Consider the following 23418-nt stretch of genomic DNA (forward strand, 5'->3'; position numbering starts at 1 on the left):
AAAGAAATTAGTTCAATAATTTCATTTTTTGATGAACCACACTTTTCTTATTATTTATTATTCGATTCGCACGAGAGTACTCTCAGGATTTCGAAACCGTTTCGAATACTGACAGCAATTCTCCGAGAGCAGTGTAATATTGTGCCCATTTGCGACACGTCGACTCTCAGAACAGTATCCATTTGCGAGAAATATTCTCGAGAGCAACTCGCGACAGTTTTACTCTCCAGTGGACACCTAGCTGCAAGCTGATCTCGCAAACCGATATTTCATTCCTGAGAACCGTGATGTTTCTTCTGCCTTCAGATATCCGTCCTAGATGATTACAAGACGCGAGAGGAACATTGGCCCTGCGTGAAAAACGAGAGCGTCGGATCTGCCATGGAGATGCGGGACGGCACTCGGGAAATAATAAGGGAGATCGAGAGGGTGTCGTGTAATCCAGCTTTGTTTATTAAAGAATGGAGAGAGCAAGCGGTGTTCGCGAGAGCGAAGAAAATTGTACGTTGAGAAAGAATTTTCTCTTTCCTTACTTTCCTTGGCTGTCGTTGATGTCGGTGATGCTCAATGACGGAATGTGACAGTTTCAGCGTGACAACGTGATTCAATCGCCGCCCTTCAATTGGACTTTGGGTTACATAATATTCCGTCGACAGGCCAAGAAGCTCGACGATCTGGTCAACGACGTGAAAGAAGTTGTTCTGGCGGAGCAGCCGAATTTCTCGGAGCACTTGGAGTCCCTCGTGTCAGAAGTTAAGAGCATATTCAGCAATAGATGGCCGGATATGAAGAACGATGCCAAGTAACGATTTAATATTCAAACAGCCTTTGGGCACTTTTTATGTTAACAATCCGTTTGTATAATTTGTCCATATATACTTTCTACGCGTACTTTTTTTATTCAGAAACACCCTCGAATACATCGACTACGAATTGGACAAGATAGTGACGGTTTTCCAGAATCATCTTTCGGCTAAAGAATTTTGGACACCGACGATTCGCGTGGAGGATCGAGTTCTCCTTCTGGTGAAATATCTCTCGCACGTTGTTCACAAAACGATAAAGACTGCAACTGACATTTTACGCGATGGTGAGTGCGCCAAACAAGCCTCTACACTTGCTATATTCTTCACGTTTTCGTGAAATTATCAAAATTTACTCCACGTTTTCTTAGCTGCGTTGCAACAGCCTTCGGAAAAATCCGTAAAATTTAGCTTGCTACCTCTGTTGGGGTTCAACGACAAAACACCAATCTCGATTTATTACAACAAGCTGCACTACGTTCTGGCCACGCTGGTCAACGGATTATCGGCCTCGGACGTCGGCAATCGCATAGTAACGTCATCAGGCAACGTCACGTGTTCTCGATTATTCGAATGGTGGTCGGATCACGTCATGGGCCTTAGCTCCGAGGAATACAGGATTTTGAAGAATTTCACCTGTGATCTTGTCCCTGACAACTTCAACGCTTACACTGACCTGTACATGGCCGAGGAAAGTCTATGGTCGAAGCCTGTCAATAGCTATCGATCGTACACGATCACGTCGATTGGCGACTTGTACGAATTTGCGTTTGAAGTTCGGAGCATCATGGGAAGCACAGCGGACAGGAACGTGGAAATCGAGATGCCATTTTCGATGTCGTATCTGTCGACTACTCTTGAGAAGTTCAAGGACGCTCTAGAGTTCCACGACGAAGAGACCATTCAAGAGAAGGTGAGTCAATTGAGTTTCGTCAGCATTCGAGTGGTGAACGTGTTTGCGACCGATACGATATGTTTCAGGAGTTAAGAGGGAGTAATTACGGAATCTTTATCGAGGGTGTCGCCGAGGTTTTGAATCACATCGCGAACGCGATGAAAAACATCAACACCGAGAACAGTGATATCAACATTTGGGACCTTGTCGAGAGTGGCGATGCCCGCCAGTTGTTGAAGATTCTCGACCATCATCCCGAGGAAACGATCGCTCTGGTGGCTAGTCTTACCACGCTCGATTCGTCGACAAACGCTCTCACGTCGTACGAGGACGTAAGGAGAGCCATGTGCAACTTTCGGTTCAACTCGAGCTACTGGTCCACTCCGAACAGAACTCGATTCGTGACGGAAATATGCTCCCTCGACCCCGAACAATTACTCAAGAGCGTCACCAGCGCGGATTACTACGTAAGTTGAGCCAAATCTTAGAAAGATATCGGACTATCATCTCCGTTGTTTTCAACACACCGTGAATTTTTAACAGTCTCGCGTGACCGGTCAAACGACGTTACCAAAATTAACGTCCCTGAGCTCCTCCGTTACCAAACTGTTGGACACGGCGTTGAACTTGCAAGCGGGGCGGGAGTCCGCTCTCGTCATAAAGTCGAGAATTTTCAACGGCACCACCTGGAGGAATTTGTCGAACGAGACGTGGTCCGTGATCGGGAGAGCCGGCGAAACCTGGATCCGTAAGAGCACGAGGTTCATCGAGAATCGCGAAAATCAGACGAGATTAGACGGGGCGACGGACCCGTTCACGAAATTGGCCCGGGCGTATCAGCTTCTGGACGCCACGGTCGAGCTACTGGCCGGCGGCGATATTTGGCAAAAGGTTCGCGCCGTCTACGAGAACTCGAGGGTGAAACCTATCTTAACTCTGATAGAAGACCTGCCGAACCTCGCCGTCACCGGTGTTGACACTTTCGTGAAGTCGGAGAGATTGAACGATTTCGGGGAGAAACTCTCGCTCGGCAAGGTACACCCGTGCGACATCGACAAATATTTGATCGTGCCCAGTTTCGTACGGAAGAAGGTCCTTTTGTCGAGCATCACCAACTTCTGCCAAAAGATCGTTCTCAACGAGAGACGGCTGACTTTGATCGATATATTGCCCCTCGATGTCAAGTTTGAGGTACGACGCCCGACTAAATTACGCAACTTTCATAACATTTCGCTGCAAACGACGTTCGTTCCAAGCAACGCTGTCGCGCGGATATATTTTGCAGGAGAGACGAAGATGGAGGAACTCGTCGGACGCGTACGACGAGAGTTACTTGCTGAAAAAACTGGCGCACGTCGAGTCGACGATAATTCGAGCCGCCTCGGAAGGTTACAAAGAGCCGAAGGTTCCAATATGGTGGACGTCTTTCAAGGAAGGCAGCCTCGAGGATTTTTTGGCCCAATACAGAAAGGAGGTACGTATTGAGAATTTCAGCGATACGAAAATTCATCGATTTTATTTTAAAAAAATCGCTTCTCAGGATTTGACTGCGCTCGCGCACTTGGTGGTGAAAAAGGTCTTCACGTTCGCTGGGAACGTTCTGAATTCCGCCGAGAGTACCAAGTAAGCGACCGTTCCCTGTCAGCATTCGCGGAATTTGTTTATTACGCGCCAGCCAGGCTTATTAGGAGTTTTCTTTCAGAGACTGTTCGTGGTGCGTCACGATCCCCCTCGAAATTCTCAATTCCCAGCTGCGGAACCATCAGCTGTACGGGAAGCTTCTGTGTCAGTTGCCCAAGTTGAACATATCGAAGATCCACGATATCCTGATGCACGATTTCTATTGGAATAAAACCGCTACTATGGTAACGATATGCCCCGTCCCGTTTCAAAAATTTTCAACGATCACCGCTCAACTTTTCCACTGTTTTCCATTGCCTCTGCGAAACTTTCAATTCCTCTTATAGATACAGAATTACAGCTATCTAAGCGTCAAACGGACTAGACGCGAGTTCCTGGAGACTTTGGAAGGCACGTTCCACCACGTCGCCGACATACTGGTGAATTTTGGGAACGAGACCTACAGCGACAGGATGGACGAATGTTTCTACAGATTCGTCGGACGTCCCGCTTATTCCAGACCAGGACTGTAAGCACCCGAGATTAATTGAGCCGTTTATTTTGAAAGTGGCCCAAGTTATCTTTAAATCAAGATATCTCACGGTTTGCGTTTTGATAAATTTAAAAACATTGGTAATTGATAACACGGTATTATATAATATTTGTGGTATGACATTATAATATTTATGTATAATATTTTTTGTGTTTCTGTATAATTTATCAACGCAATTAGTATGACAAACATTGTTTAGAAAATAACACGTTTTTGACGGTTATAAATGGACTTGAGTCACTTTCAAAACTAATGAAATAACATTTTTAATTTTCAAAGTACAAAATCTTAGCGAGTTTATTATTATTATTTACTATAATTTATTTATTATTTAATATTTATTTGTATTTATTTATATTTATTATTTAATATTTATTATAATATCTTTTAAAATATTTATTTTAATTTTTTTGAAATATTTATTTAATATTTTTTATTAATATTTATCACAATATTTTTTAAATTTATTTATTTATTTTAATTTTTTTGAAATATTTATTTAATATTTTTTATTAATATTTATCACAATATTTTTTAAATTTATTTATTTTAATTTTTTTGAAATATTTATTTAATATTTTTTATTAATATTTATCACAATATTTTTTAAAATATTTATTTTAATTTTTTTGAAATATTTATTTAATATTTTTTATTAATATTTATGATAATATTATTTATTTAAATATTATTTGTTTAAAAACGAAAAGACAACGTAGAACTGTAAATATTAAAACAGCCAGCTTGGTTTTTTAGGCCACTTTCAAAATAAATCAATTAATTTAAGCGTCTCTCTTCGCGCCGATCGTTCATTTATCACATCAATTACCTGACGATAAAAGTAAGTACGCGTTCAAGGTACGTGACCATGGTCCTCGGAATGTTGGACGTGCTGCAGAAGAACGTGTTCATCGTGGAGACGAGTCGAAATCACAGGAACATCGACGCGTTGTCCAGGATAGCGGAGAAGTACGTCCCGATCTGGATGCCGCTGCGCGACGTCGTGAAGACGTCGCACGTCGATCATGTGGAGGCGTTCCTGCCAGGAGCGATGATTAATGTGAACGCGTTGTTGAACGACAGAAACAACTCTCTTTGCAAGACGAAGCCGGAATGCCGGAACAAGACGATCCTGTACAATTATCTCAGTTCGAAGAGAGGGGAGAAAGCGTTCCAGTACGATCCGAAAGCGTCGTCGAACTATCGCTCGTTGACGGTGATCGCCGATCGGTTGTCCGAGAGTCTGGATCTAGATCGGATCGATCGCGAGCTGGGGCAGTGGCGTATGGACGCCGCGTGGAACTTAACGTGGCTGAAGGAGATCCTCAGGCACTTGTCCGTCGTTATCGAAGAGAGCGGCAATCTGCTCGACGTCGCCAGTAAAATAGACTTTGAGGACGTCTCGAATGTCCTGGAAGTTCCTGATATCGTCGACGGAGTGGTTAATATCCTGAAGGATAAGACGGTGGACAAGCTTTTCGACGGGTAAGAAGAATGTCTAGATCGCATCACGGCGAGATTAGAAGCGGGAGTGACCGAGTGAGCTCGCGCGGATGCTTGTCCTCCTCCTTTTTTTTTTTTTTTCTTTCACTCAATATATATATAGGAATCCCGGCTTTTGAGACCCTAATTTGTAGGAATTTTGATAAAAGATGGTTGTTTATTTAAGGGTAAATAAAAGAAAATTTGTTTAGTGACGATTATAAAATCGCTAAACTCGCTAGAATCGCAACTCTCAATTCACTCTCTTCTCTCTTTTACGGCTCGCTCACTCTGTTCTCTTTGACTTCTCGACACTCACTGCCTTCCTCATTTGCACAAAAATTCGTCATTCATACACACATACACACATACACACAAACGCATCCATACCCTTAGTGTCTTAAACGCTAGGCTAGCCATAAACCATCCCAAGTCCCAGGCCTAACTTTCTCTACTGTTTATGGTACACCACTTGGGACACCTGCAATCGTCGGGCACTGGAAAGAGTTCTGGGCCCTTTCCCGAAATATATATATATATATATAAAGATCCTGCTTTTATTTTGTAGAATGAAGGAATTAGCCGAAGACATTAAGCCGTTCGTCGAGGATCAATACGTGCTGGACGATATCTATCGAATAATCGCGACGCTGCAGTCGATGGACATCTTCAAGAATTTAGGACTGCTCGACATGAAATGTATGACTTCTCGTCCGGTTTCACATCGAGAAAGAAATACACCGCGACGTTCGCGATCCGACGTGGCCCGACACGATATTTTTATTTTCAGACGTTATCAGAGATATGTTCGACAACTGGGACGCGGTGAGGTCGTACCTGGTGGATAAGATCGGAATTTCCAACGACGCCGCGTTGACGCTGAGCCAGGCCAAGATCGACATGATTCCCGTTTTCATGAAAGAAAGAAGAGCTCTCAGCTTGAGGGAGATCATTTGCTCGCCGGCGAAACTCGGCGACATGTTGAATTTCAATGGCGGCCGAGCCACCCCCGAGGAAATCAGTTCCACTGTTTGTCAGCTGGACGACTCGCAGACGCGCGACGTGGCGATAATGTTGATCAAAAATTTAAATTTCGACTACATCTTTAAGACAGTGAGTACGATCGTACCAAGTAGTAACGCGAAAGAGTAAAAAAGAAAAGAAAATGTCGATTTTAATCAGGGACGTTTAATCTTAATCTCTCAGGTGATGAGCGCGAACGTGAAAAGTATATTGGCCAACGCGAACTTGACGGAGACAGAGGGAAAAATGGTACTGGATAATCTCGGCGTGGCCGCGGAGTTGTTGCCGTTCTTCAAAGACAAACTTTCTTCCTCTCGAATGCCAACGGCGGAGGCGTTGGAGACAGATGCGCAAGAACCGGATCAAACTACAGTCCCTAGTCAGTTTTCATGCAAAATTCCGCCGAATGAAATTAACGCAGCTTCGCGTGTTTAATAAATATTCAAATTGCGTTTCGCAGCGTCCAAGTTCCTTCAGGATTCCAGCGAGATGCTGTGCGGGCAGCCGATGGTCTCCGATAACGGTGACTTGTACAGAATCATCTCGAGGATCGAGGACAATAGCAAAGTGTTCGACAAGGCTGAGCTCGACTCTCTGCCCAGTACGTAATCGATATATGTGTATATTAATATCAAATTGTTATTAATATACAGGGTGAGTCTCGTGACATGACGACATCAGATAACTCACAAGATATTTGTTGTATTGAAAAAAATGTTTCAGATAGAAATTGCATGGTTTCCAGGGAGAAACATATAGTATTGTAATCAGTTTTATGTTATTTTGTTCTTTTATCAAGGTATGAACGTCACCTTCGATTTTTTTTAATGGAATAGTTAATATTTCTTCCTGAATTCGGATAAAGCGTTGAATTCTACATAAAAAAGTTTTATGGTATTTTGCTTTTTTATCAAGGTACAAAGGTCACCTTCAATTTTTTGTCACCCGTATATGTACATATTGATACCAAATTTGTGAAATTGAACGTTCAAATAAAGAGGTTTGACACCTCTGTCTCTGTTTAGCCGATTTTTGCAGAGACACCTACAAAAGTATGGTAACGATGAATGGCGGGAAAATCATATGGTCTTACGTGAAACCTCTGCTACGTGGCCAGATACTTTACGCCCCCAACACCACGGCGATCAACAATATAATGACATTGGCAAACAAAACGTTCGTGGAAATGGAGCACTTCGGCGTGTTGATGAACAGTTTCGAGAGAACTTTGATCTCGTTGATGAATCTTACCGAGATGAGCGACAGTCTGAAGGAGCTTCAAGACATAATGTCGTCGGACGTTATAAAAATTGCCATCAGATCATTTGGTGGCGGTGACTTCAAAGGCGGTAAGTTGATTGTTCAGATTTCTTTAATAGAACAGACGTTCCCTTCTTTTTTCACGAGAACAAAGTGCCCCTTCTGTTCCACAGGAGATTTCGCCGATATGAATCTCAGCGAGATTTCGTGGCGACTGAAAAGGTCGAAACGTTTGATAACGATGGTCGGCATGTTGAATGATTTACTAGAGTGCGTGCTCGTGGATCGAATAAAAGGATTTCGATCCGAGGAGGAAATGGAAGCGGAAGCACGGCTTCTGATGGAAACGCGGGAATTTTTGGCCGGTGTTGTTTTTCTGGATAAAGCGCCGAAAAGGTCCGGCAGATCTACGAAGCAGCAGCTACCTGACGATATAGTTTACAAAATTCGAATGGACGTGGACTACGTGCAGTCCACCAAGAGATTAAAAAATCAATTTTGGACTCCCGGCCCGGAGAGCAGTTTCATCGAGCACCTGAGATACCTGAGAGGATTTGTACAGCTTCAGGACTCTATCGATCGAGCGATCATAAGTACAAAGACTCGGAAGGATCAGAATTGGAAGACTGTGACACAACAAATGCCATACCCTTGCTGGAAAGACGTACCGTGAGTGTACAATAAACTCTTGCCTTTTCTCCATCTTTCTTCTATTCACGTTTCGATTAATCTTACGAGAGAACTTTGACAATGTCATGCAGCTTTCAAACCACTCTTTACGAGTCTCAGGGTGTCCAAGTCTGTTTCTTCTTCGCGTTGATGATGTGCGTGGGAGCAGCTGTCAGACACATCGTGTGGGAAAGGGAATCTCAAAACGCGATGGTAACTGGACACATAGCTCTCGATTAGTCGATGTTGATCAGCTAAGAGGTTCAAATTTTTACTAGGTAATGAGCGTGATGGGATTGAAGCCTTGGAGGAACACGATGGCCTGGTTCATTACCACGTTTATAGAACTTCTAATCGTGATGTTCTCCATCGCCACGGTTCTCTTCGCCGGCGGGATTTTACCAAAATCCGATCCCTCTTTGATCTTAATCTTGATGATCGATTACATCTTCTCCATCGTCACTTTCTGGTAAAGATAGCCAACGATCAATATATCATCCGCGCGGTTCGCCGCGACCAAAGCACCGAAACTAAAACGAAGAAATATCGAAACGAATTTTCAGCTACATGATTTCAACGATGTGCAGCTCGGCAAGCCTGGCAGCGATCATCACCGTGGTCATGTTCCTTCTGACATTCATGCCATACGTCATTGTCATTGCTATGGAGGCGGTTATTGGCCTCGGTTATAAGCTTCTCATCGTAAGTTATCGCCACCTAACGTTGCAACAGCGGCCCCGTGATAAATAACACGTTCGAGCGATGCGTTCGCGTTAGGGCACCGCGATAAAACCACGCCATCCGCCCTATAAAATTATGTAAATGCCCTGCATACTTGCCGGCCGGAGGAAACGATTTATCAACACCAGTGATCTCCTCTAGTGTCTCAGCATGTCGACCAGCTTCTGTTACGGCTGCTTGTACACCGCCAGGAAGGAAGTTCAAGGCGTCGGGCTGACTTGGAGCGCGATGTGGGAGGAATCCAGTCCCGGTGATTCCATGTCCTTGGGCCTGGTGTTCCTAATGATCGCCTTCGACGGCTGTCTTTATGCCACGATCGGTTATCTCATCGCTAGATACACCAACTCAGGTAGAAAACTTTCTGTTGAATTCTTGTCTGTCTGTCTGTCTGTCTGTCTGTCTGTCTGTCTCTCTCTCTCTCTCTCTCTTTCTCTCACCTTTCCGGGCGGGACTCGCGCGAACTTTTAGAACTTCTGTAGAATCGATCTTTCAACGTTTTGGTGGCGGTGTCGCGGAGCTGTGGACTGTACTACAACTTGTTCCCTTCTTCTTATTTATTTTTTTCTTTTTTTTTTCTTTTGTTTGTTTGTTTGTTTGTTCGTTTGTTCTCTGCGTCGAGAAATTCGTTCGAATTATACGATCGTACGTGACCGAACGACGTTATCCGGGCGACAACTTTCTAACACGATATTTGTTTTGAAGATCTCGAGAGAACACTCCGGGATCTTTGGTGCAGGTGATCTCGTGAATTTATTGAATGTTTCCACGCTATCTGTGTTATCCTTTTATTTATTACTCTACTGTCTGTAACTGTGTGTACAAGAAGAGAAAAGAAAGAGAAAGGAACACAAGGATGGTGTCGTCTCATGATCAAACCTTCACGTTTGATGTCGACAATTTAAACTTCTTGATCATATATAATAATTAGATTGATTTAATAATAATTTTTGTAGATGCGAATGCTCACGCTGTAATTATAAAATTTACTTAAAGTTGCTTAAACACGATACGACAAATCCTTCGATATTTACAAAATTATTTCGTCTCTTTACCGACACCCTCCATGTGTTCGCGACGAGACGACGAAAGGAACATCGTCACGTTCACGAACACGCACCTCTCTCACGTCCGCATCGTCGCAAATTTCACGCAACTTTAGCTTCGAAAAAGAATGATCGCCAGGATGGTGGCATCTAGTCGCACTCGCGAAGAGAAAGAAAAGACGGTGCCTGTCCTCGAGAGAGAAATCGACGTGAGACCCGGATGAGTCTTTGGAAAAAACGGACGGAGCATTTTGCGAATGATGATTTTCCAGGCAGGGGCTTTCACGATTTGAGGTCCCGTAGCCTATGGTGGGCCGACAAACGTTCTCACTATGGGAGGCCGAGTTACCTCACCTTCGTCAACAACCTCTATTTCACTAACGACGTTCTCCACCCTTCAGCCACTTACCAAGGTATCGCACTCGCTCGCTCTTCCGCTCTTTCGCACGACACTTCTCGTCTCATTCAAGCTTAAGTTGCTCGCCTCAGTTGCTCAAATGCCTCAGCTGCCGTTTTCCCTTCGCCGCACTCCTATTTTATACTCCTGTTCTCGCAGAATTTTTTTTTCAACGGGGTATTCTGGTAATCCGGCTCGTAAAAACCGACTCCCTTGGGATTTTTTTCTAAGGAAACCATGATACATTTTGGTATGCAATTTTCGCGCACAGATTTATTCATATTTAAAGAGTATTTACAATTTTTTTCTTTTAACGAAACTAATGAAAGTTGTGGAAATTATATAGCCTTGGAAATTATAAAGCATGTTTTTAAAAAAGGATTCGAATGGCTGACGTGATTCCGGTCCATCTGGTGATTTGAAAAAACCAAAATCCATCTTAATTAGTATAAATATGGCTATCCACGAAAACAGCGAAATTTCGAAAATTAAAAAAATGGCAGCATTTTGAAGTCTAAATATCGATTTTCCTTTTTCGTTTTTTTGAGTGGTAAAAAAAAAAAAAAAAAAAAAAAAAAAAAAATGGAGAAAAACATCAGATTTTGAAATCCGTGGTTCATGCGACAAAAATACATCCGGTGAAGATGTCCTCCAAATTTCAAGTCAATCGGTCAACTAAAACGTGAGATATCCCGTCAGCCAGTTCAAAAAATATGGATTTGAGAAAAACACAAAAAATAGAATATTATAAAATAATACTAATATAAAAATAAATAATAATATTATAAAATAAAATATTTCCTGAGAAAAACACATTTGAAGTGTTTGTTAACCGTTGTACAAAAATATTCTTACTTACGTTGTGAGCAGTACACCGTTCCCTTCAAACATATATAACTTTGCCAATTTTACGAATTCAAACAAATCCTTGTACATAGACATTTTCCAAAGCATATACTTTGAGAAAATGTAACGAAAAAAATTGATTCTTTTAAGCCGGATTACCAGAATATCCCGTTAATCTCGCGTGACATCGATTAATAAATTTGGGGGGGGGGGAGGGAGGAAGAAATTACAAAGTCGCTCGATATCGCGAGAATAGGGAGGGTGAAACGCAACATCTGATACCTGCATAAATTGGCCTGGGTACCGTCCGCCTGTTTCGTAGAATTTGCACGGGTAAGAGCAATGTTTGAATATTTGGACTGCACCGAAATATGCAAATGTTTGCTACTACTTCCACGAGAATTGGAATTCGCTTGCGAACGCTTGATTTATTCAATGTTGCTGCCTGAATGGAATGCATATCACGGAACATCACGGTGTTTTATGGGGGAGGGGGGGAGGCGGGGAAGGGGGAAGAAATTCTTCTCGATAGTTCGCCTGTGCACGTACATGTATTTTGTTTGAGTTTCGCGCGAACCCAACGTTGGATCGTGCAACGATATCGGATATATTCGCGCCTTGCACGAAGTTTCGAAGCTCCTTCGTACTTATTCCTCGACTGGTTCGACGTACAGATTGCATGCCGACACTGCATGCGACGCATGAATTGTAGAACTCGGTTTTTCCCCACAACCGCGAATACCATACACGTGTACATATATCGCAAATGAAAGTGATGCGAAGAAGTCGCGAGAGAAAATGATTTCTCCAAGCATCCTCTCGACTTCTTTCTCGGCTTGAATATCTTTTGATCTGCTTTCCCGAGGTTCAGGCAAAGCTGTACATAAAAAAAAAAAAAGAAAAAAAAAAAAGAAAAAACAGAAAAAAAAGAAGACAAGAGAGCTTGCTCGAGGAATTGCTGTCGAGTCCCAGAAATGAAACACGTGTCTTTTGTGTTGTATGGAGCACAGACGAGGAGAGCGACGTCAGTAATTTGACCGTCAGCGAGAAACAGACAGGTGTGAGGTTCGACTGCGTCAAGAAGATCTACAACACCGATCAGGGCGAGGTGTTGGCGGTGGATGACTTTACGCTGAGGCTTAACGAGGGAGAGGTGACGAGCCTCCTTGGGAGAAATGGCGCTGGGAAAACCACCATTATGTACGTGGATAAGGATAATGCAATTCCGATCTCCCTCCGCAAATATCTCGATTCATCCTCGACTATGGAGAACCGCGCACTTTGGTTTCAGTAAGATGCTGACAGGGATGCTGGCACCGACCACCGGTGAGATCTGTTTGAACGGCGAGGAAGGCTGCAAGCCCGACATAGGGGTCTGCCCTCAGGATAACGTGCTCATCGGCACCCTGACACCCAAGGAGCATTTGATCTTTTATGCGAAACTGAAACACACCAAGGACGACGTGAACATGCAACGAAGCGTGAACGAGTTAGTACATAAACACGTATTTATTCGATCGCTGTGTCGATGTCCTTCCATCAGGAATTCCGTTTCCATTCTCTACTCCGTTCCGTGATTAACATATAATTTATTTCTGATCCTTGCCTTTCGGATCCTTGACTTTCGGTATTTTTTTCAATTCCCTCTTTTGCCCAAAAGTATTGAACTAATATAATATGCCTATATATACATATCTATACATCAAATACAACTAATTTCAAGTGATTAGAAATAACTAAACTCAGCCGACTACCTCTAACTTTACATTACATTGCTTTACCCTATAATTATAAACGTAACAAGACAAAAACAGAAACAAAACGAGCTAAATAATACACTTGATGATAATTTAACGAAAAATCTTTGGCCCGTTCCTTGATTATCTTTAATCTCTCCCCGATTTCAACTGTATACGTACAGTGAATCGAATTAATATTCGGACACTCTAGAATTTTTTATCACTGTGTAATTTTATTCACGATAAGAAATATAATAAATATAGGTAATATAAATATAAGAAAAATAAATATAGATAATATAAATATAAGAAAAATAAATATAGATAATATAAATATAAGAAATATAAATATAGATAATATAAATAAGAAATATAAATATTTTTTTATATATCACATTAATACATTATTTATAATTATAATTAATATATTACATTAATACATTACATTAATTAATATAAAATGTCTAGTTAACAAAAGTATAAAAATTATTTGCGCATGACGTAGTATTTGTTGCAGTATGTGTTTTAACCGAACACGAAATTCAATGTCGGCAGGATGTTGATGTCTATGGAACTAGGGAAACACGAGCACGAGCCGGTCTACCGGCTCTCCGGCGGCACAAAGAGACGGCTTTGCGTAGCTTTGGCATTTCTAGGCTCGCCAAAGCTGGTGATCCTCGACGAACCGGGCGCCGGTGTGGATCCAGCCGCGAGACGCAGAATCTGGCGTCTAATCGATCAGCACAGGATCGGCAGGACCGTCATTCTGTCGACACATCACCTGGACGAGGCTGACGTGCTCAGCGACACCGTAGTCGTGATGCACAAGGGGAAGATACTTTGCACCGGATCGCCTTTATCCCTGAAAATGATGCACGGACGTGGTTACAGGCTTCTCGTTACGTTCCCCGCCGAGCGTGACGAAAATGCTGACTCGATAGAGAGGAATAAAGTGGAGACTCTGAAGGACGTGATTGAAGAAGCGGTGCCTAACGCGGTGGTGAACGAAGTCTCTGGCACAGAAGCGGTCGTCACGTTGCCTTTCCAAGGGAAGAATGGGATAAACAAGTAGGATTACGACTCGAAGCTTTATCATTCGACGAGAGTTGTTGTTACTAAGTTTTCTCAAGCAAATCCTTCAATTTCAGCATTGCTCAGGCTACGAAAGTTTTGGAAGACAGTCGCAAGATTGTGGGCTACTCGCACTTTTCCCTGGAATGCGACACGTTGGAAAGGGTGTTTCTGGATCTGTGTTCGAGGGCAGAGAGTGGCTCGTCGATCGTAACGCCTGCCCGGGATAGTATCGTCACTATAGATAACGTTGGTACGTAAGTCGATGTCAGAATGCAGAATGACGTCTGTCGTTAACATTCGTGTGACAATTGACTTTTAACTCTTGAATACAACGTTTTCAGATTTAGCAGTAGCTAAAGACAGCGGTGATGTAATCGATGTCAAAGCACCCTTGAATCCTTCCCCCCTCAGGCAGATGAAAGCTCTGTTGAAGAAACGAATGTGGCACTTCAAAAAGGACTGGCTGACATTCTTAGCCGGCTTACTCTTGCCAACCATGTTCGTTGCGGTCGCTATGGGATTCTCTTTGATCAGGCCACCGTCCGAGGACGAACCGCCGCTGGTTCTTACCCCGAAATTATACGACACACATCCGACCTATTTCTACAGGTATGCAAAGTGCTCGCCGATTCGTGAAGTTATTATTATTATTATATTATTATTAACAGTAACGTATCTTTTTTCAGTATCGACGACGGCGACAATTCGTTCTTGCAACACGTGTCACTTCAGCTTCACGATCGATTCGGAGATGACTACGCTGGCGCGTGGCAGACATTGCCTAATGTACATAAGCTTTAGAACTATGCTAAAAACACTAACAAAAAAAAAAAAAAAAAGAAAATAGTTTAAGCAGTAATTATTTTTTGTTTCATTAGGACACGGGTACCTGCGAGTGTTTGGATGGCCAACAGGTTTGTCACGGTGTGTCCCAAGCTGTCGAAGGTCTGCTGCAAGTATTGCCTGGCAGGCCAACTCTAGACTGGATAGTATCGACTCACCAAGAATACATAGAAAAGAGGTACACACAAAAGAAAAAAGAAAAAAAGAAAACATAAAGATTCATTTATGAATTTAATTTTCAACTGTCTAATAATCTAAAATGATATTTGACAGATACGGAGGATGGTCGTTGTTCGATCCCGACGACGAGCCAGTTTTTGTTGTCTGGTATAATAACAAAGGTCATCACGCATTACCGTCGTACTTGAGCGCATTGAACGAGGCAATCCTGAGAGCGTCGGGCGTTCAAGCTCGTCTAACAACGTTGAATCATCCGCTGAAGCTTTCCAGCGATCAACTAAACCGAACGACCTTGTAAGTTTCAATTTTTCCAACATATTAATAAAGAAAAAAAAAAAAAAAAACGAAAAAGCAAAAGATAATACGCGTGCTCGCGCGCCTGGCTTTCTATTTTGATAAACCGAAATCCAATTAAGATCAAAGATTAGCACGCCGGGCTGATCTTTACCGCGTCGGCGGAATGAAGCGGAAAATGTGCATAATAAAACGGCGCGTGTTCCGTTTACTTTTAATTAACTCGCGGCGCGATCGTGTCGTTGAACGTTTCAACCGGATTTCGCGGCTTTCATTATTCGAATCCTATTTCTCTCTGTTAATTCCACCGACGACTCTCGCCGTGCCGCGATTCTCGCAACCGGCCTGATTCAATATTAACGATTCGATATTAACCATGCGAAATTCCCGTCAATTTCAGGCTGCAGCACGTGGCCGACGTTGGCGTCGCGCTCGTCCTTTTGATCGCGTTCAACTTGGTGGCTGCTCAAGGATCGAAAGAACTGGTGAGGGAAAGACTGTCGGAAGAGAAGAGGATCCTCTATCTCGCCGGTGTTCATCCTGTCACGTACTGGATCACCGTGCTAATTTGGGACTTCTTTGTGAGTGATCAAAGTGACGTGAGAACGAGAACGAATTGCAACGCTACTTGAATTCCGATCTTTCAGGTGTTTGGCTGTTCCGTTGCTCTGGCTGTGGTCGTTTTCGAAATCTTTGGTCTCCCAACGTACGTCGCCAGAGACAATCTACCTGGCATTTGTCTATTACTGTTCCTGTTCGCGTAAGTTTATGTCTAGTTCGTTAACCTCTTGCGCTGGAATTTTACGTCGAGAATTTTTTTGTCCCAACATTGCAACATTTTCTCAATTTTAAGTATATTTAAGTACAACTCAGGCAAAACAAATAATAAATTTATTACTCATCAATGATTTCTATCCAGTGATATCGTACTGGCGAATTCAAAAGAAAAAGAAAGCGACAAATTGTTGTATACGGTTCGGTCACTCGTTATGGTCCGCGAACCAGTTTCGCCAGCGCAAGGGGTTAAATATAACGTCCTAGAAAAAAGTCAAATTTGGCTGACCTTTATATTCTTAACCTCTTGCGCTGGAATCGCGTGCCACGCACGTCGAGAACTTTTTGCCCCAACGTTGCAACATTTTCTCAGTTTTACGTATATTCAAATGTAACCCGGGCAAAACAAATGATAAGTTTATTACTTCTCAATCATTTCTATCCAGTGATATCGTGCCGACGAGTTCGAAAAGAAAAAGAAAGCGACAAATTGTTGTATACGGTTCGGTCACTCGTTATGGTCCGCGAATCAGCTGCCAGCGCAACTGGTTAAATCTAAGTATTTCGTTCGTTCGATATCGATTGAATTCGCCGTGTCGCAGGTGGGCAGCGTTGCCGTTCTCGCATTTAACGGAGAAAGCATTCGACGACTCGAGCATGTCGAACATGGTCCTCTTCTGCGTCAACACGTTCATAGGCGTAGCATCCTTGGCCACCATTTTGGTGCTCGACATTCTCGGTAAAACGAAAACCGCGGAGGACGTACGAGACATCTTGCACTACGTCCTGCTGATCTTCCCCCAGTACGTCCTGGGCGACGCTCTCGTTCAAATATCGCGGAACGACATCACCGCGCAGTTGTTGGGGAAATTTCACATGGACACTTATCAGTCGCCGTTAGGCTGGGAGTTACTGGGTCTTCATTACGTCTTCCTGGCCATCGTTGGCGCCGTCCTCTTCTCTCTGAATCTGATGACAGAGTGCCGACTCCTTCCCAGCTGGAACAGGCAGAGATGCCCGTACGAGGTGTTCGAAGAGGACGACGACGTGTCGAGGGAGAGGATGAGGGTGGAGGGTGGCATGTCGGACGACGTGTTGCAAACGGTGAAACTCCGCAAGGAGTACAGGAGCGTTTACGGGACGAACGTGGCCGTACAGAATTTAAGCGTCGGTGTGCAGGCCGGAAAGTGTTTCGGCCTTTTGGGGACGAACGGCGCCGGGAAGAGCACCACATTTCGTATGTTGACGACGGAGATCATACCGACAGCAGGCAGGATAATACTGAAGGGCAAGGAGATCGGCTCCGGGCCACTGTGCAACGGCGAGGTCGGTTATTGTCCTCAGAGCGACGGTTTGGACGGTTTCCTCAGTCCGCATCAGTGTCTAACGATTCACGGGGAAGTTTGCGGGCTGAGCAACGTTCCCAAGGTAAGAGAGTTGATTTATGTTCAAACTTTCAAACCCCGTTCACTCGCGGCCTCGGTTTTACTCGAGGACCTCTGAGCAAGACTTCACCGTCGTGCCTCACCGTCGAGGCGAGAATTGTGTTTTTAATTATTTCACGTTCGAACATCCTTCAAGCTTGTAACGGCGAGAAATTCATCATGCTCCCTTCCTTTCTTCTTTCATTTTCTTTTTTTTTCTCTCTCTCGCTCCGTTTTGTTTCTCGCAAGACAAATAATTCCACGCGAGTGAATCTTCGAAGTTGCTCCTCGAAGGGCTCCTTTCCTTCCCTTCTGTTCTATAACCAGCCAGGTCCTCCCCTTTTGCAGGAATTTAATATTAGTCGGTGAAAAATTGTTTGTTTCAGGCGGTGGAGTTAGCGTTGAAGAGACTCGATCTTCTGAAATACGCGCACAAGAGAGTGAGCAGTCTCAGCGGAGGCAATAAAAGGAAACTGTGCACCGCCTTGAGCGTAATGGCGCCGGTGCCGGTGGTTCTTATGGACGAGCCGACTAGGTATTTTTCGCAAAACGGTTTATTATTAAGCGTCTCTTTTTTTTTTTTTTTTTTTTTTTAATAAACAGAATCAGATTCACTCGTTTCTTCTTTTCTTTATTTTTTCAATTCTTCCGCGTTCAACAGCGGAATGGATCCGGCGACGAAGGATCTCGTAGCCAAAACGATCAGGCGTATGACGAGGAATCAGAGTTGCGTAATTCTCACGTCGCACAGCGTGGCCGAGTGCGAAAATCTGTGCAACAGGGTCGGCATCCTCGCCAAGGCTGGCCTCAGATGCATAGGAACGCCACAACATTTAAAACACAAGTAAGCGGAAAACACGAACGCTCGAATCGATCGAGAGCACGCAGCAACTTTTTGTTCCATTATTCATACACGTGCGCACGGCGGACGTTTAAAAAAAAAGAAAGAAAAAAAAGGAAGAAAAAAAGTTCCATTCGACATTAATATACTATTAACGGTCTCGCAACAAAATGTTCAATTATTTCGGGGGCGGATATGCAGGCGCCGATATCCGGACAGGATTAATTTCGATCCGCGCATTTTAATGATGTTGTTTCAACTAATGGATCGTTCGTGTCGGCCCGATCTCACGGGCGGCTTTCTGACAAAATTCGTAACAGCGACGAATTTATTTGCCATTCCCACGCACGCCTCCTCCCTCCCCGCCGCTCATGTTGCCGATTGATTTTTAATTTCGCTCGTCATTTTCCGCGCGACGACTCGATCACCCGCCCGCCGGGGATTCCATCGAATTTCATTTCCATACGGCTCGTCGGTTCGCTAGATTACGTTCTCTCCGTTACAACGAGTCAACCGATTTTCACGACACGAGCCGAACCACTTTGCCCTCCCGAGTTACAGTTGCTCGCGCCAGCCACCCAGCCCTTTAACTTCCTTTTTGGGGATATAACGTAGTGCGCCATAAATATTTAGCTCTGGCGCTGTGCAGCTTTCGCGTCGCCCGCCGGAAGCAACCCTCTTACATTCCCCTTCCTATTTTCTCTTTGCGCGCGGCATCGAGCGCGACGGAATTTACGATATCGCGCGCGCACGTGCAGCGATCCATCCACATTCTCCGAAGGACGTCACGGAGGAGCCTGTGTCCTTATCCGGGGTTTCGCTTTTTTTTTTATGCTCGTCGTTGGTAGCATAAACAGTAGGATATTTTCGCGCCCTTGCATGAAATACCGCGTGGCGCGCAATATCCACTTAACGGACGACGCCGTAAACTTCTCGTAAACAGCCCGGTTTGTTCCCCTGCTGGGAATTACATTCGGATTTTCAATATTCGTTGCTCGCGCACTCGTTGCCATCTCTCTTTTCTCTCTCTCTCTCTCTCTCTCTCTCTCTCTCTCTCTCTCTCTCTTTCTTTCTTTCGCAGTTATCGCGGGATTTTCGAAATCGCCGTTTAATCGCCCGGACGACAACGTTCGACGATACAAATATACGACTGTCTGGATGACAGGCAGAGAGATTTTTGTTCGGACGAAGTTACGACTAGTAGAATCGAATTGGTTACGTGCCGCTATTTCCATCCCCCTTTCGCATGTAAATTTACAGAAGAATGACCGACAAGCACATGCCATATACATTCGTTTCCCATGCCATAATTCATCGACGCTGATGCAAATACTGTAATGAGTACAAATACAAATATATCGCGAACTAAGTAACTTGAATCGCGATACAAGTATTTGTCGGGTATCTTTGTTTCCCTCGGTTTCGAAAATCAATTGATTATGCTACCTTTGTACAGTCAGCTCATATACTGTGGCCATAATAAATTTCATTGGATTTCAGACTTAAAATTATCATCGATAAGACGTGTTTTTGATAAACAGGTGAATATATTCTTTCCTTTGTTTGCGAGACTTGCATTTTTGCTGATGCAGATTCGGCGAAGGTTACGTGGCGTTCCTGCGATTCCGGCAGCCGATATTGTCCACGGATCTGAGGAAAACTGTGGCGAAGTATTTCCCTCAGGCTGTGGTCTCCTCGAGGCAGGCGAGCGCCGCTCGTTTGCTGATACCGCGAAGCCAGGACATGCCTGTGAGCAGCAGCTTTAATAAGCTGAAGCTGCTGGCCGAGGAACTGAGAGCCACCGACTACACGCTGACCCAAAGTTCCCTGGATCAGGTATGTATCGTAAAAGTTTCAAGCATATCCGCGGTAACGTAGTTTCCCTGTTTCAAGGATTACGTTCCACTACCGCGTTTTATGTTGAACTTCAAACTAAGAGCTAACACACGGAGGTTAACACGCCGAGGATAAAATTTCGTGAAATAAAGGGAAGGGGCGTGCAATGTTCGAATCGAATCGGATGTTTAGTTTAGACAAGCACAGTGGTGAACGAAAGTGGATTTAAGTTGGATGAAGAATTGTTGTTCTAGCTTCGTTGCAACAATATTGTCGGTCTCGTTGTAAAGCGTGAAACCTCGTCTATTTATAACCACTTGCGCTGGCGACTGATTGCGGACCATAACGAGCGACCAAACCGTACACAGTAATTTGTCGCTTTCTCTATGAACTCGTCGGTATGATATCAGTGGATAGAAATTATCGAGAGGTAATAAATTTATTGTTCGTTTTGCCTGGGTTATACTTAAATATATACTTAAAACTGAGAAAATATTGCAATTTTGGGTGAAAAAATTGTTGACGTGGCACGTCATTCCAGCGCAAGAGGTTAAAGTATGTTTTCACGTCATGCAGAGTGAATGGACACTGTTATTGAAATTTATTTGAACATCACCAAAGTCACTGAAGAATTTTTTCGTGACTGTTGGCAATACTCACGAGTAATGTCGTGTTTTTCAAATTTGATAAACATTGTCATCTGGAGACAATAATTTAAATAAAATACAATTTTGTACAGTAACAAAAAAACGATGTTACTTCTGGTTGCCCCTATTATACTATCTTTTACTGTTTTGAAGATTAAAGTCTTTTTCTTTACCCCTTAAAACTTGCTGTATGATTTTTATTCGCCATTTCATCGAACCTTGAATGTTACAATTAAACGACCAAGGGAATCCAAGAAATCCTAACCTTAATGTTCAAAGTTCAATAAAATGGCGAAGAAAAATCGTGCGGCAAGCTTTAAAATGAGACCAATTGGATCACCGTACATTTTTATTCGAAAATTTCAACAGTTTAAAACTGTGGACAATTTTTTTCATCGAGCTTTCGTCCACCTCTGCACGCCTCAGGTTCGCGAAACAATAATTTACGAACGTTTCGAATCGATGAAGTTCTGAGCGTTCCGCGCAATGCACAATGCTCTTGTCTCGAGCAGATGATGCACAGCCAATGCTAGGCTGTTCGATCAAGGACGATCCTCGTTCACGTCCCACATATTCCAAGGAATATTAATGGATTCGTCGCCTTACGGTGCGAAGACCCTCCCTCGGCGGTTTCTAAGCTCGCTAGAAACCAATCTTCCCACATCGTGTAACCCCGTTTATATGCTTTGGCCTACGCCAACGCCTCTGAAATCTGTCTGGAATTATTTATAATTAATTACACCGTGCAGAAACAATTTAATTCACACGCGCGGCGAAGTAACTTTCCCAGCCGTTTAATCTCCGTTCTGGCAAGCTGGAAGAATTTCAATGCCGCAACACCCGATGCCTTTACCGCCAGCGTCTATCAACCTTCAGCTATTTTTTCTCGTCGGTGGAGAGATGGCAGAGGAATTTTTCATTTAAGCGAGGAATCGCGCTGAAAATACACGGCTGGTGCACCGGCGTGTAATCGACTCTTCTGATCGATCGACGTCCCCCCTTTCCACGATGCTCCTCGTCGTCGGCGAGACGGAGGAGATGTTCCCCTCCTTCGAGGTGAATTGCACGTTCCCCGATTGTCTCCCTTGCTCTCCGAGGAATTGCGCAACCACCGCGGTTAGTGTACTCCGTGAGATGCGATTATAAGTTGAGGACACGCGGCGCGTGCCGTCATCGAGAGAGCACGACAGGGGGAATGATGGAAGAAAATTTCCCATCTCCTCCTCCTCCACAGTCATTGTCGTCAGCGTCGAATTTCGTCGGGTTATATACGCGAAATTCCCTTGGAGATTCAAGGAAGGCGTCGCGAATTTGCATGAGCCTGTTAATAAAGGAAGCGCAATTTGAGCGCTAATTAAAAAAGTTGCACCTCTGTGGTTGAAGTTCGTGGACACGAGCGAGCGAGCGTTTCGCTGTGATTAACGCCGTTTAGAAATTCATTCCTTCCCACCCTTATTCAACCCTGAACTCCCCTGGATCGTTCCAACCTGGGGCCTGAACTGAAATTTTTAATTCGATGGTATCTCGCAAGCTGTCTGAATTCTGAACGACTCGAAACGGCAAAGTATTTCACGCTGCTTTCGGGCGTGTGACGTCCTTAAATAATTCATAGCGAAGCGATTACGAGGCTGGGGCGCCGAGAGAATAACCGTGAGATTCCACCGGGTCCTCGCGCCGCCGTTCAATAGAATCACGTTCGCGTCGTTTGTCCGTGTCTCGCGCCACAGCGCGCACCAGTCCTGTCTCCTTAATGGAGATAAGATTCCAAGGGTCGTCTCTTTCTCTCTCTCTCTCTCTCTATATATATATATATATATATATATATATATATATACACGTGGCTGCGACGAGATTTGTTGATCCGGTTATGTTTACCCGTACACAAAGCTCATCCCTCGGAGATTAGCTTGGCTCAGAGATTGCTCGTTCTCGGTCTGAAACGCTCTTCCCCCCTGGCGCCAACCTCAAAACTCACCCTCACTTTAACTCTGATTTCAAACACCTTCTGGCTTAATTAATCGCTTATCGGTCCCAACCCGGTTTCACGACCCGGTTATTGTTCGACGGCCTTCTAATTACTTCAGTGAGCCGTGTAACAAATATGACGAATCAATTACGCAATCAATTGTGGGAAATAAGGAAGAAAGAAAAATTTTTTTTCATGTTGCACTTCGAACTATTTTTTAATCATTTTCCTTCTTTTCTCGTCAATTTAATAATTTTGGCAATTTAAAAACATTGAGTGTGACTCAGTATAGTGATAGAAACTGATGTCGAGTTCATGCTTTCATCATCTTGATTTCGTATCATAGATTCAGTTTCGCTGAATCGACACTGACATTGAAAATCGAAATCGATGAAATTTGACCTGTTCTTGAATTACCTGCTGTAAATGTATCAGTATTTCTTCACCATGAAAATGAGTACGGAAGAC

At 43.7% G+C, this 23418-nt stretch overlaps 1 protein-coding gene and 1 long non-coding RNA gene across 5 annotated transcripts in view; one reads left to right on the top strand and one right to left on the bottom strand.

Moving 5' to 3' along the window:
• Positions 1–23418, top strand: part of LOC122531776 — a 38894-nt gene that overhangs the window by 11017 nt on the left and 4459 nt on the right. The window contains exons 14-49 of one of the 4 annotated variants that reach the window (XM_043659966.1): positions 307–501; positions 585–802; positions 906–1090; positions 1175–1716; positions 1785–2165; positions 2242–2889; positions 2984–3172; positions 3239–3321; positions 3401–3563; positions 3666–3847; positions 4730–5356; positions 5922–6052; positions 6144–6466; positions 6560–6755; positions 6837–6977; positions 7402–7725; positions 7810–8305; positions 8398–8518; positions 8584–8774; positions 8869–9007; positions 9188–9395; positions 10362–10502; positions 12343–12532; positions 12624–12821; positions 13627–14139; positions 14202–14395; positions 14487–14754; positions 14832–14931; positions 15024–15166; positions 15262–15462; positions 15863–16043; positions 16110–16222; positions 16839–17664; positions 18047–18195; positions 18322–18504; positions 20094–20337. In XM_043659966.1, coding sequence (XP_043515901.1) covers positions 307–501; positions 585–802; positions 906–1090; positions 1175–1716; positions 1785–2165; positions 2242–2889; positions 2984–3172; positions 3239–3321; positions 3401–3563; positions 3666–3847; positions 4730–5356; positions 5922–6052; positions 6144–6466; positions 6560–6755; positions 6837–6977; positions 7402–7725; positions 7810–8305; positions 8398–8518; positions 8584–8774; positions 8869–9007; positions 9188–9395; positions 10362–10502; positions 12343–12532; positions 12624–12821; positions 13627–14139; positions 14202–14395; positions 14487–14754; positions 14832–14931; positions 15024–15166; positions 15262–15462; positions 15863–16043; positions 16110–16222; positions 16839–17664; positions 18047–18195; positions 18322–18504; positions 20094–20337 — 9327 coding nt within the window. The remainder of the gene's footprint in view (positions 1–306; positions 502–584; positions 803–905; positions 1091–1174; positions 1717–1784; positions 2166–2241; positions 2890–2983; positions 3173–3238; positions 3322–3400; positions 3564–3665; positions 3848–4729; positions 5357–5921; positions 6053–6143; positions 6467–6559; positions 6756–6836; positions 6978–7401; positions 7726–7809; positions 8306–8397; positions 8519–8583; positions 8775–8868; positions 9008–9187; positions 9396–10361; positions 10503–12342; positions 12533–12623; positions 12822–13626; positions 14140–14201; positions 14396–14486; positions 14755–14831; positions 14932–15023; positions 15167–15261; positions 15463–15862; positions 16044–16109; positions 16223–16838; positions 17665–18046; positions 18196–18321; positions 18505–20093; positions 20338–23418) is intronic. The other 3 variants (XM_043659973.1, XM_043659982.1, XM_043659991.1) reach the window with 3 other exon arrangements.
• LOC122531824 lies at positions 165–23092 on the bottom strand. Its single transcript, XR_006307406.1, has 3 exons — positions 23082–23092; positions 5669–5671; positions 165–224 (listed from the first exon to the last, which is right to left on the bottom strand). It is a non-coding gene; the product is annotated as an uncharacterized LOC122531824 (long non-coding RNA).

This window comes from Frieseomelitta varia, unplaced genomic scaffold, assembly GCF_011392965.1.
Source record: "Frieseomelitta varia isolate USP_RPSP 00005682 unplaced genomic scaffold, Fvar_1.2 scaffold_139, whole genome shotgun sequence".
Taxonomy (NCBI): domain Eukaryota; kingdom Metazoa; phylum Arthropoda; class Insecta; order Hymenoptera; family Apidae; genus Frieseomelitta; species Frieseomelitta varia.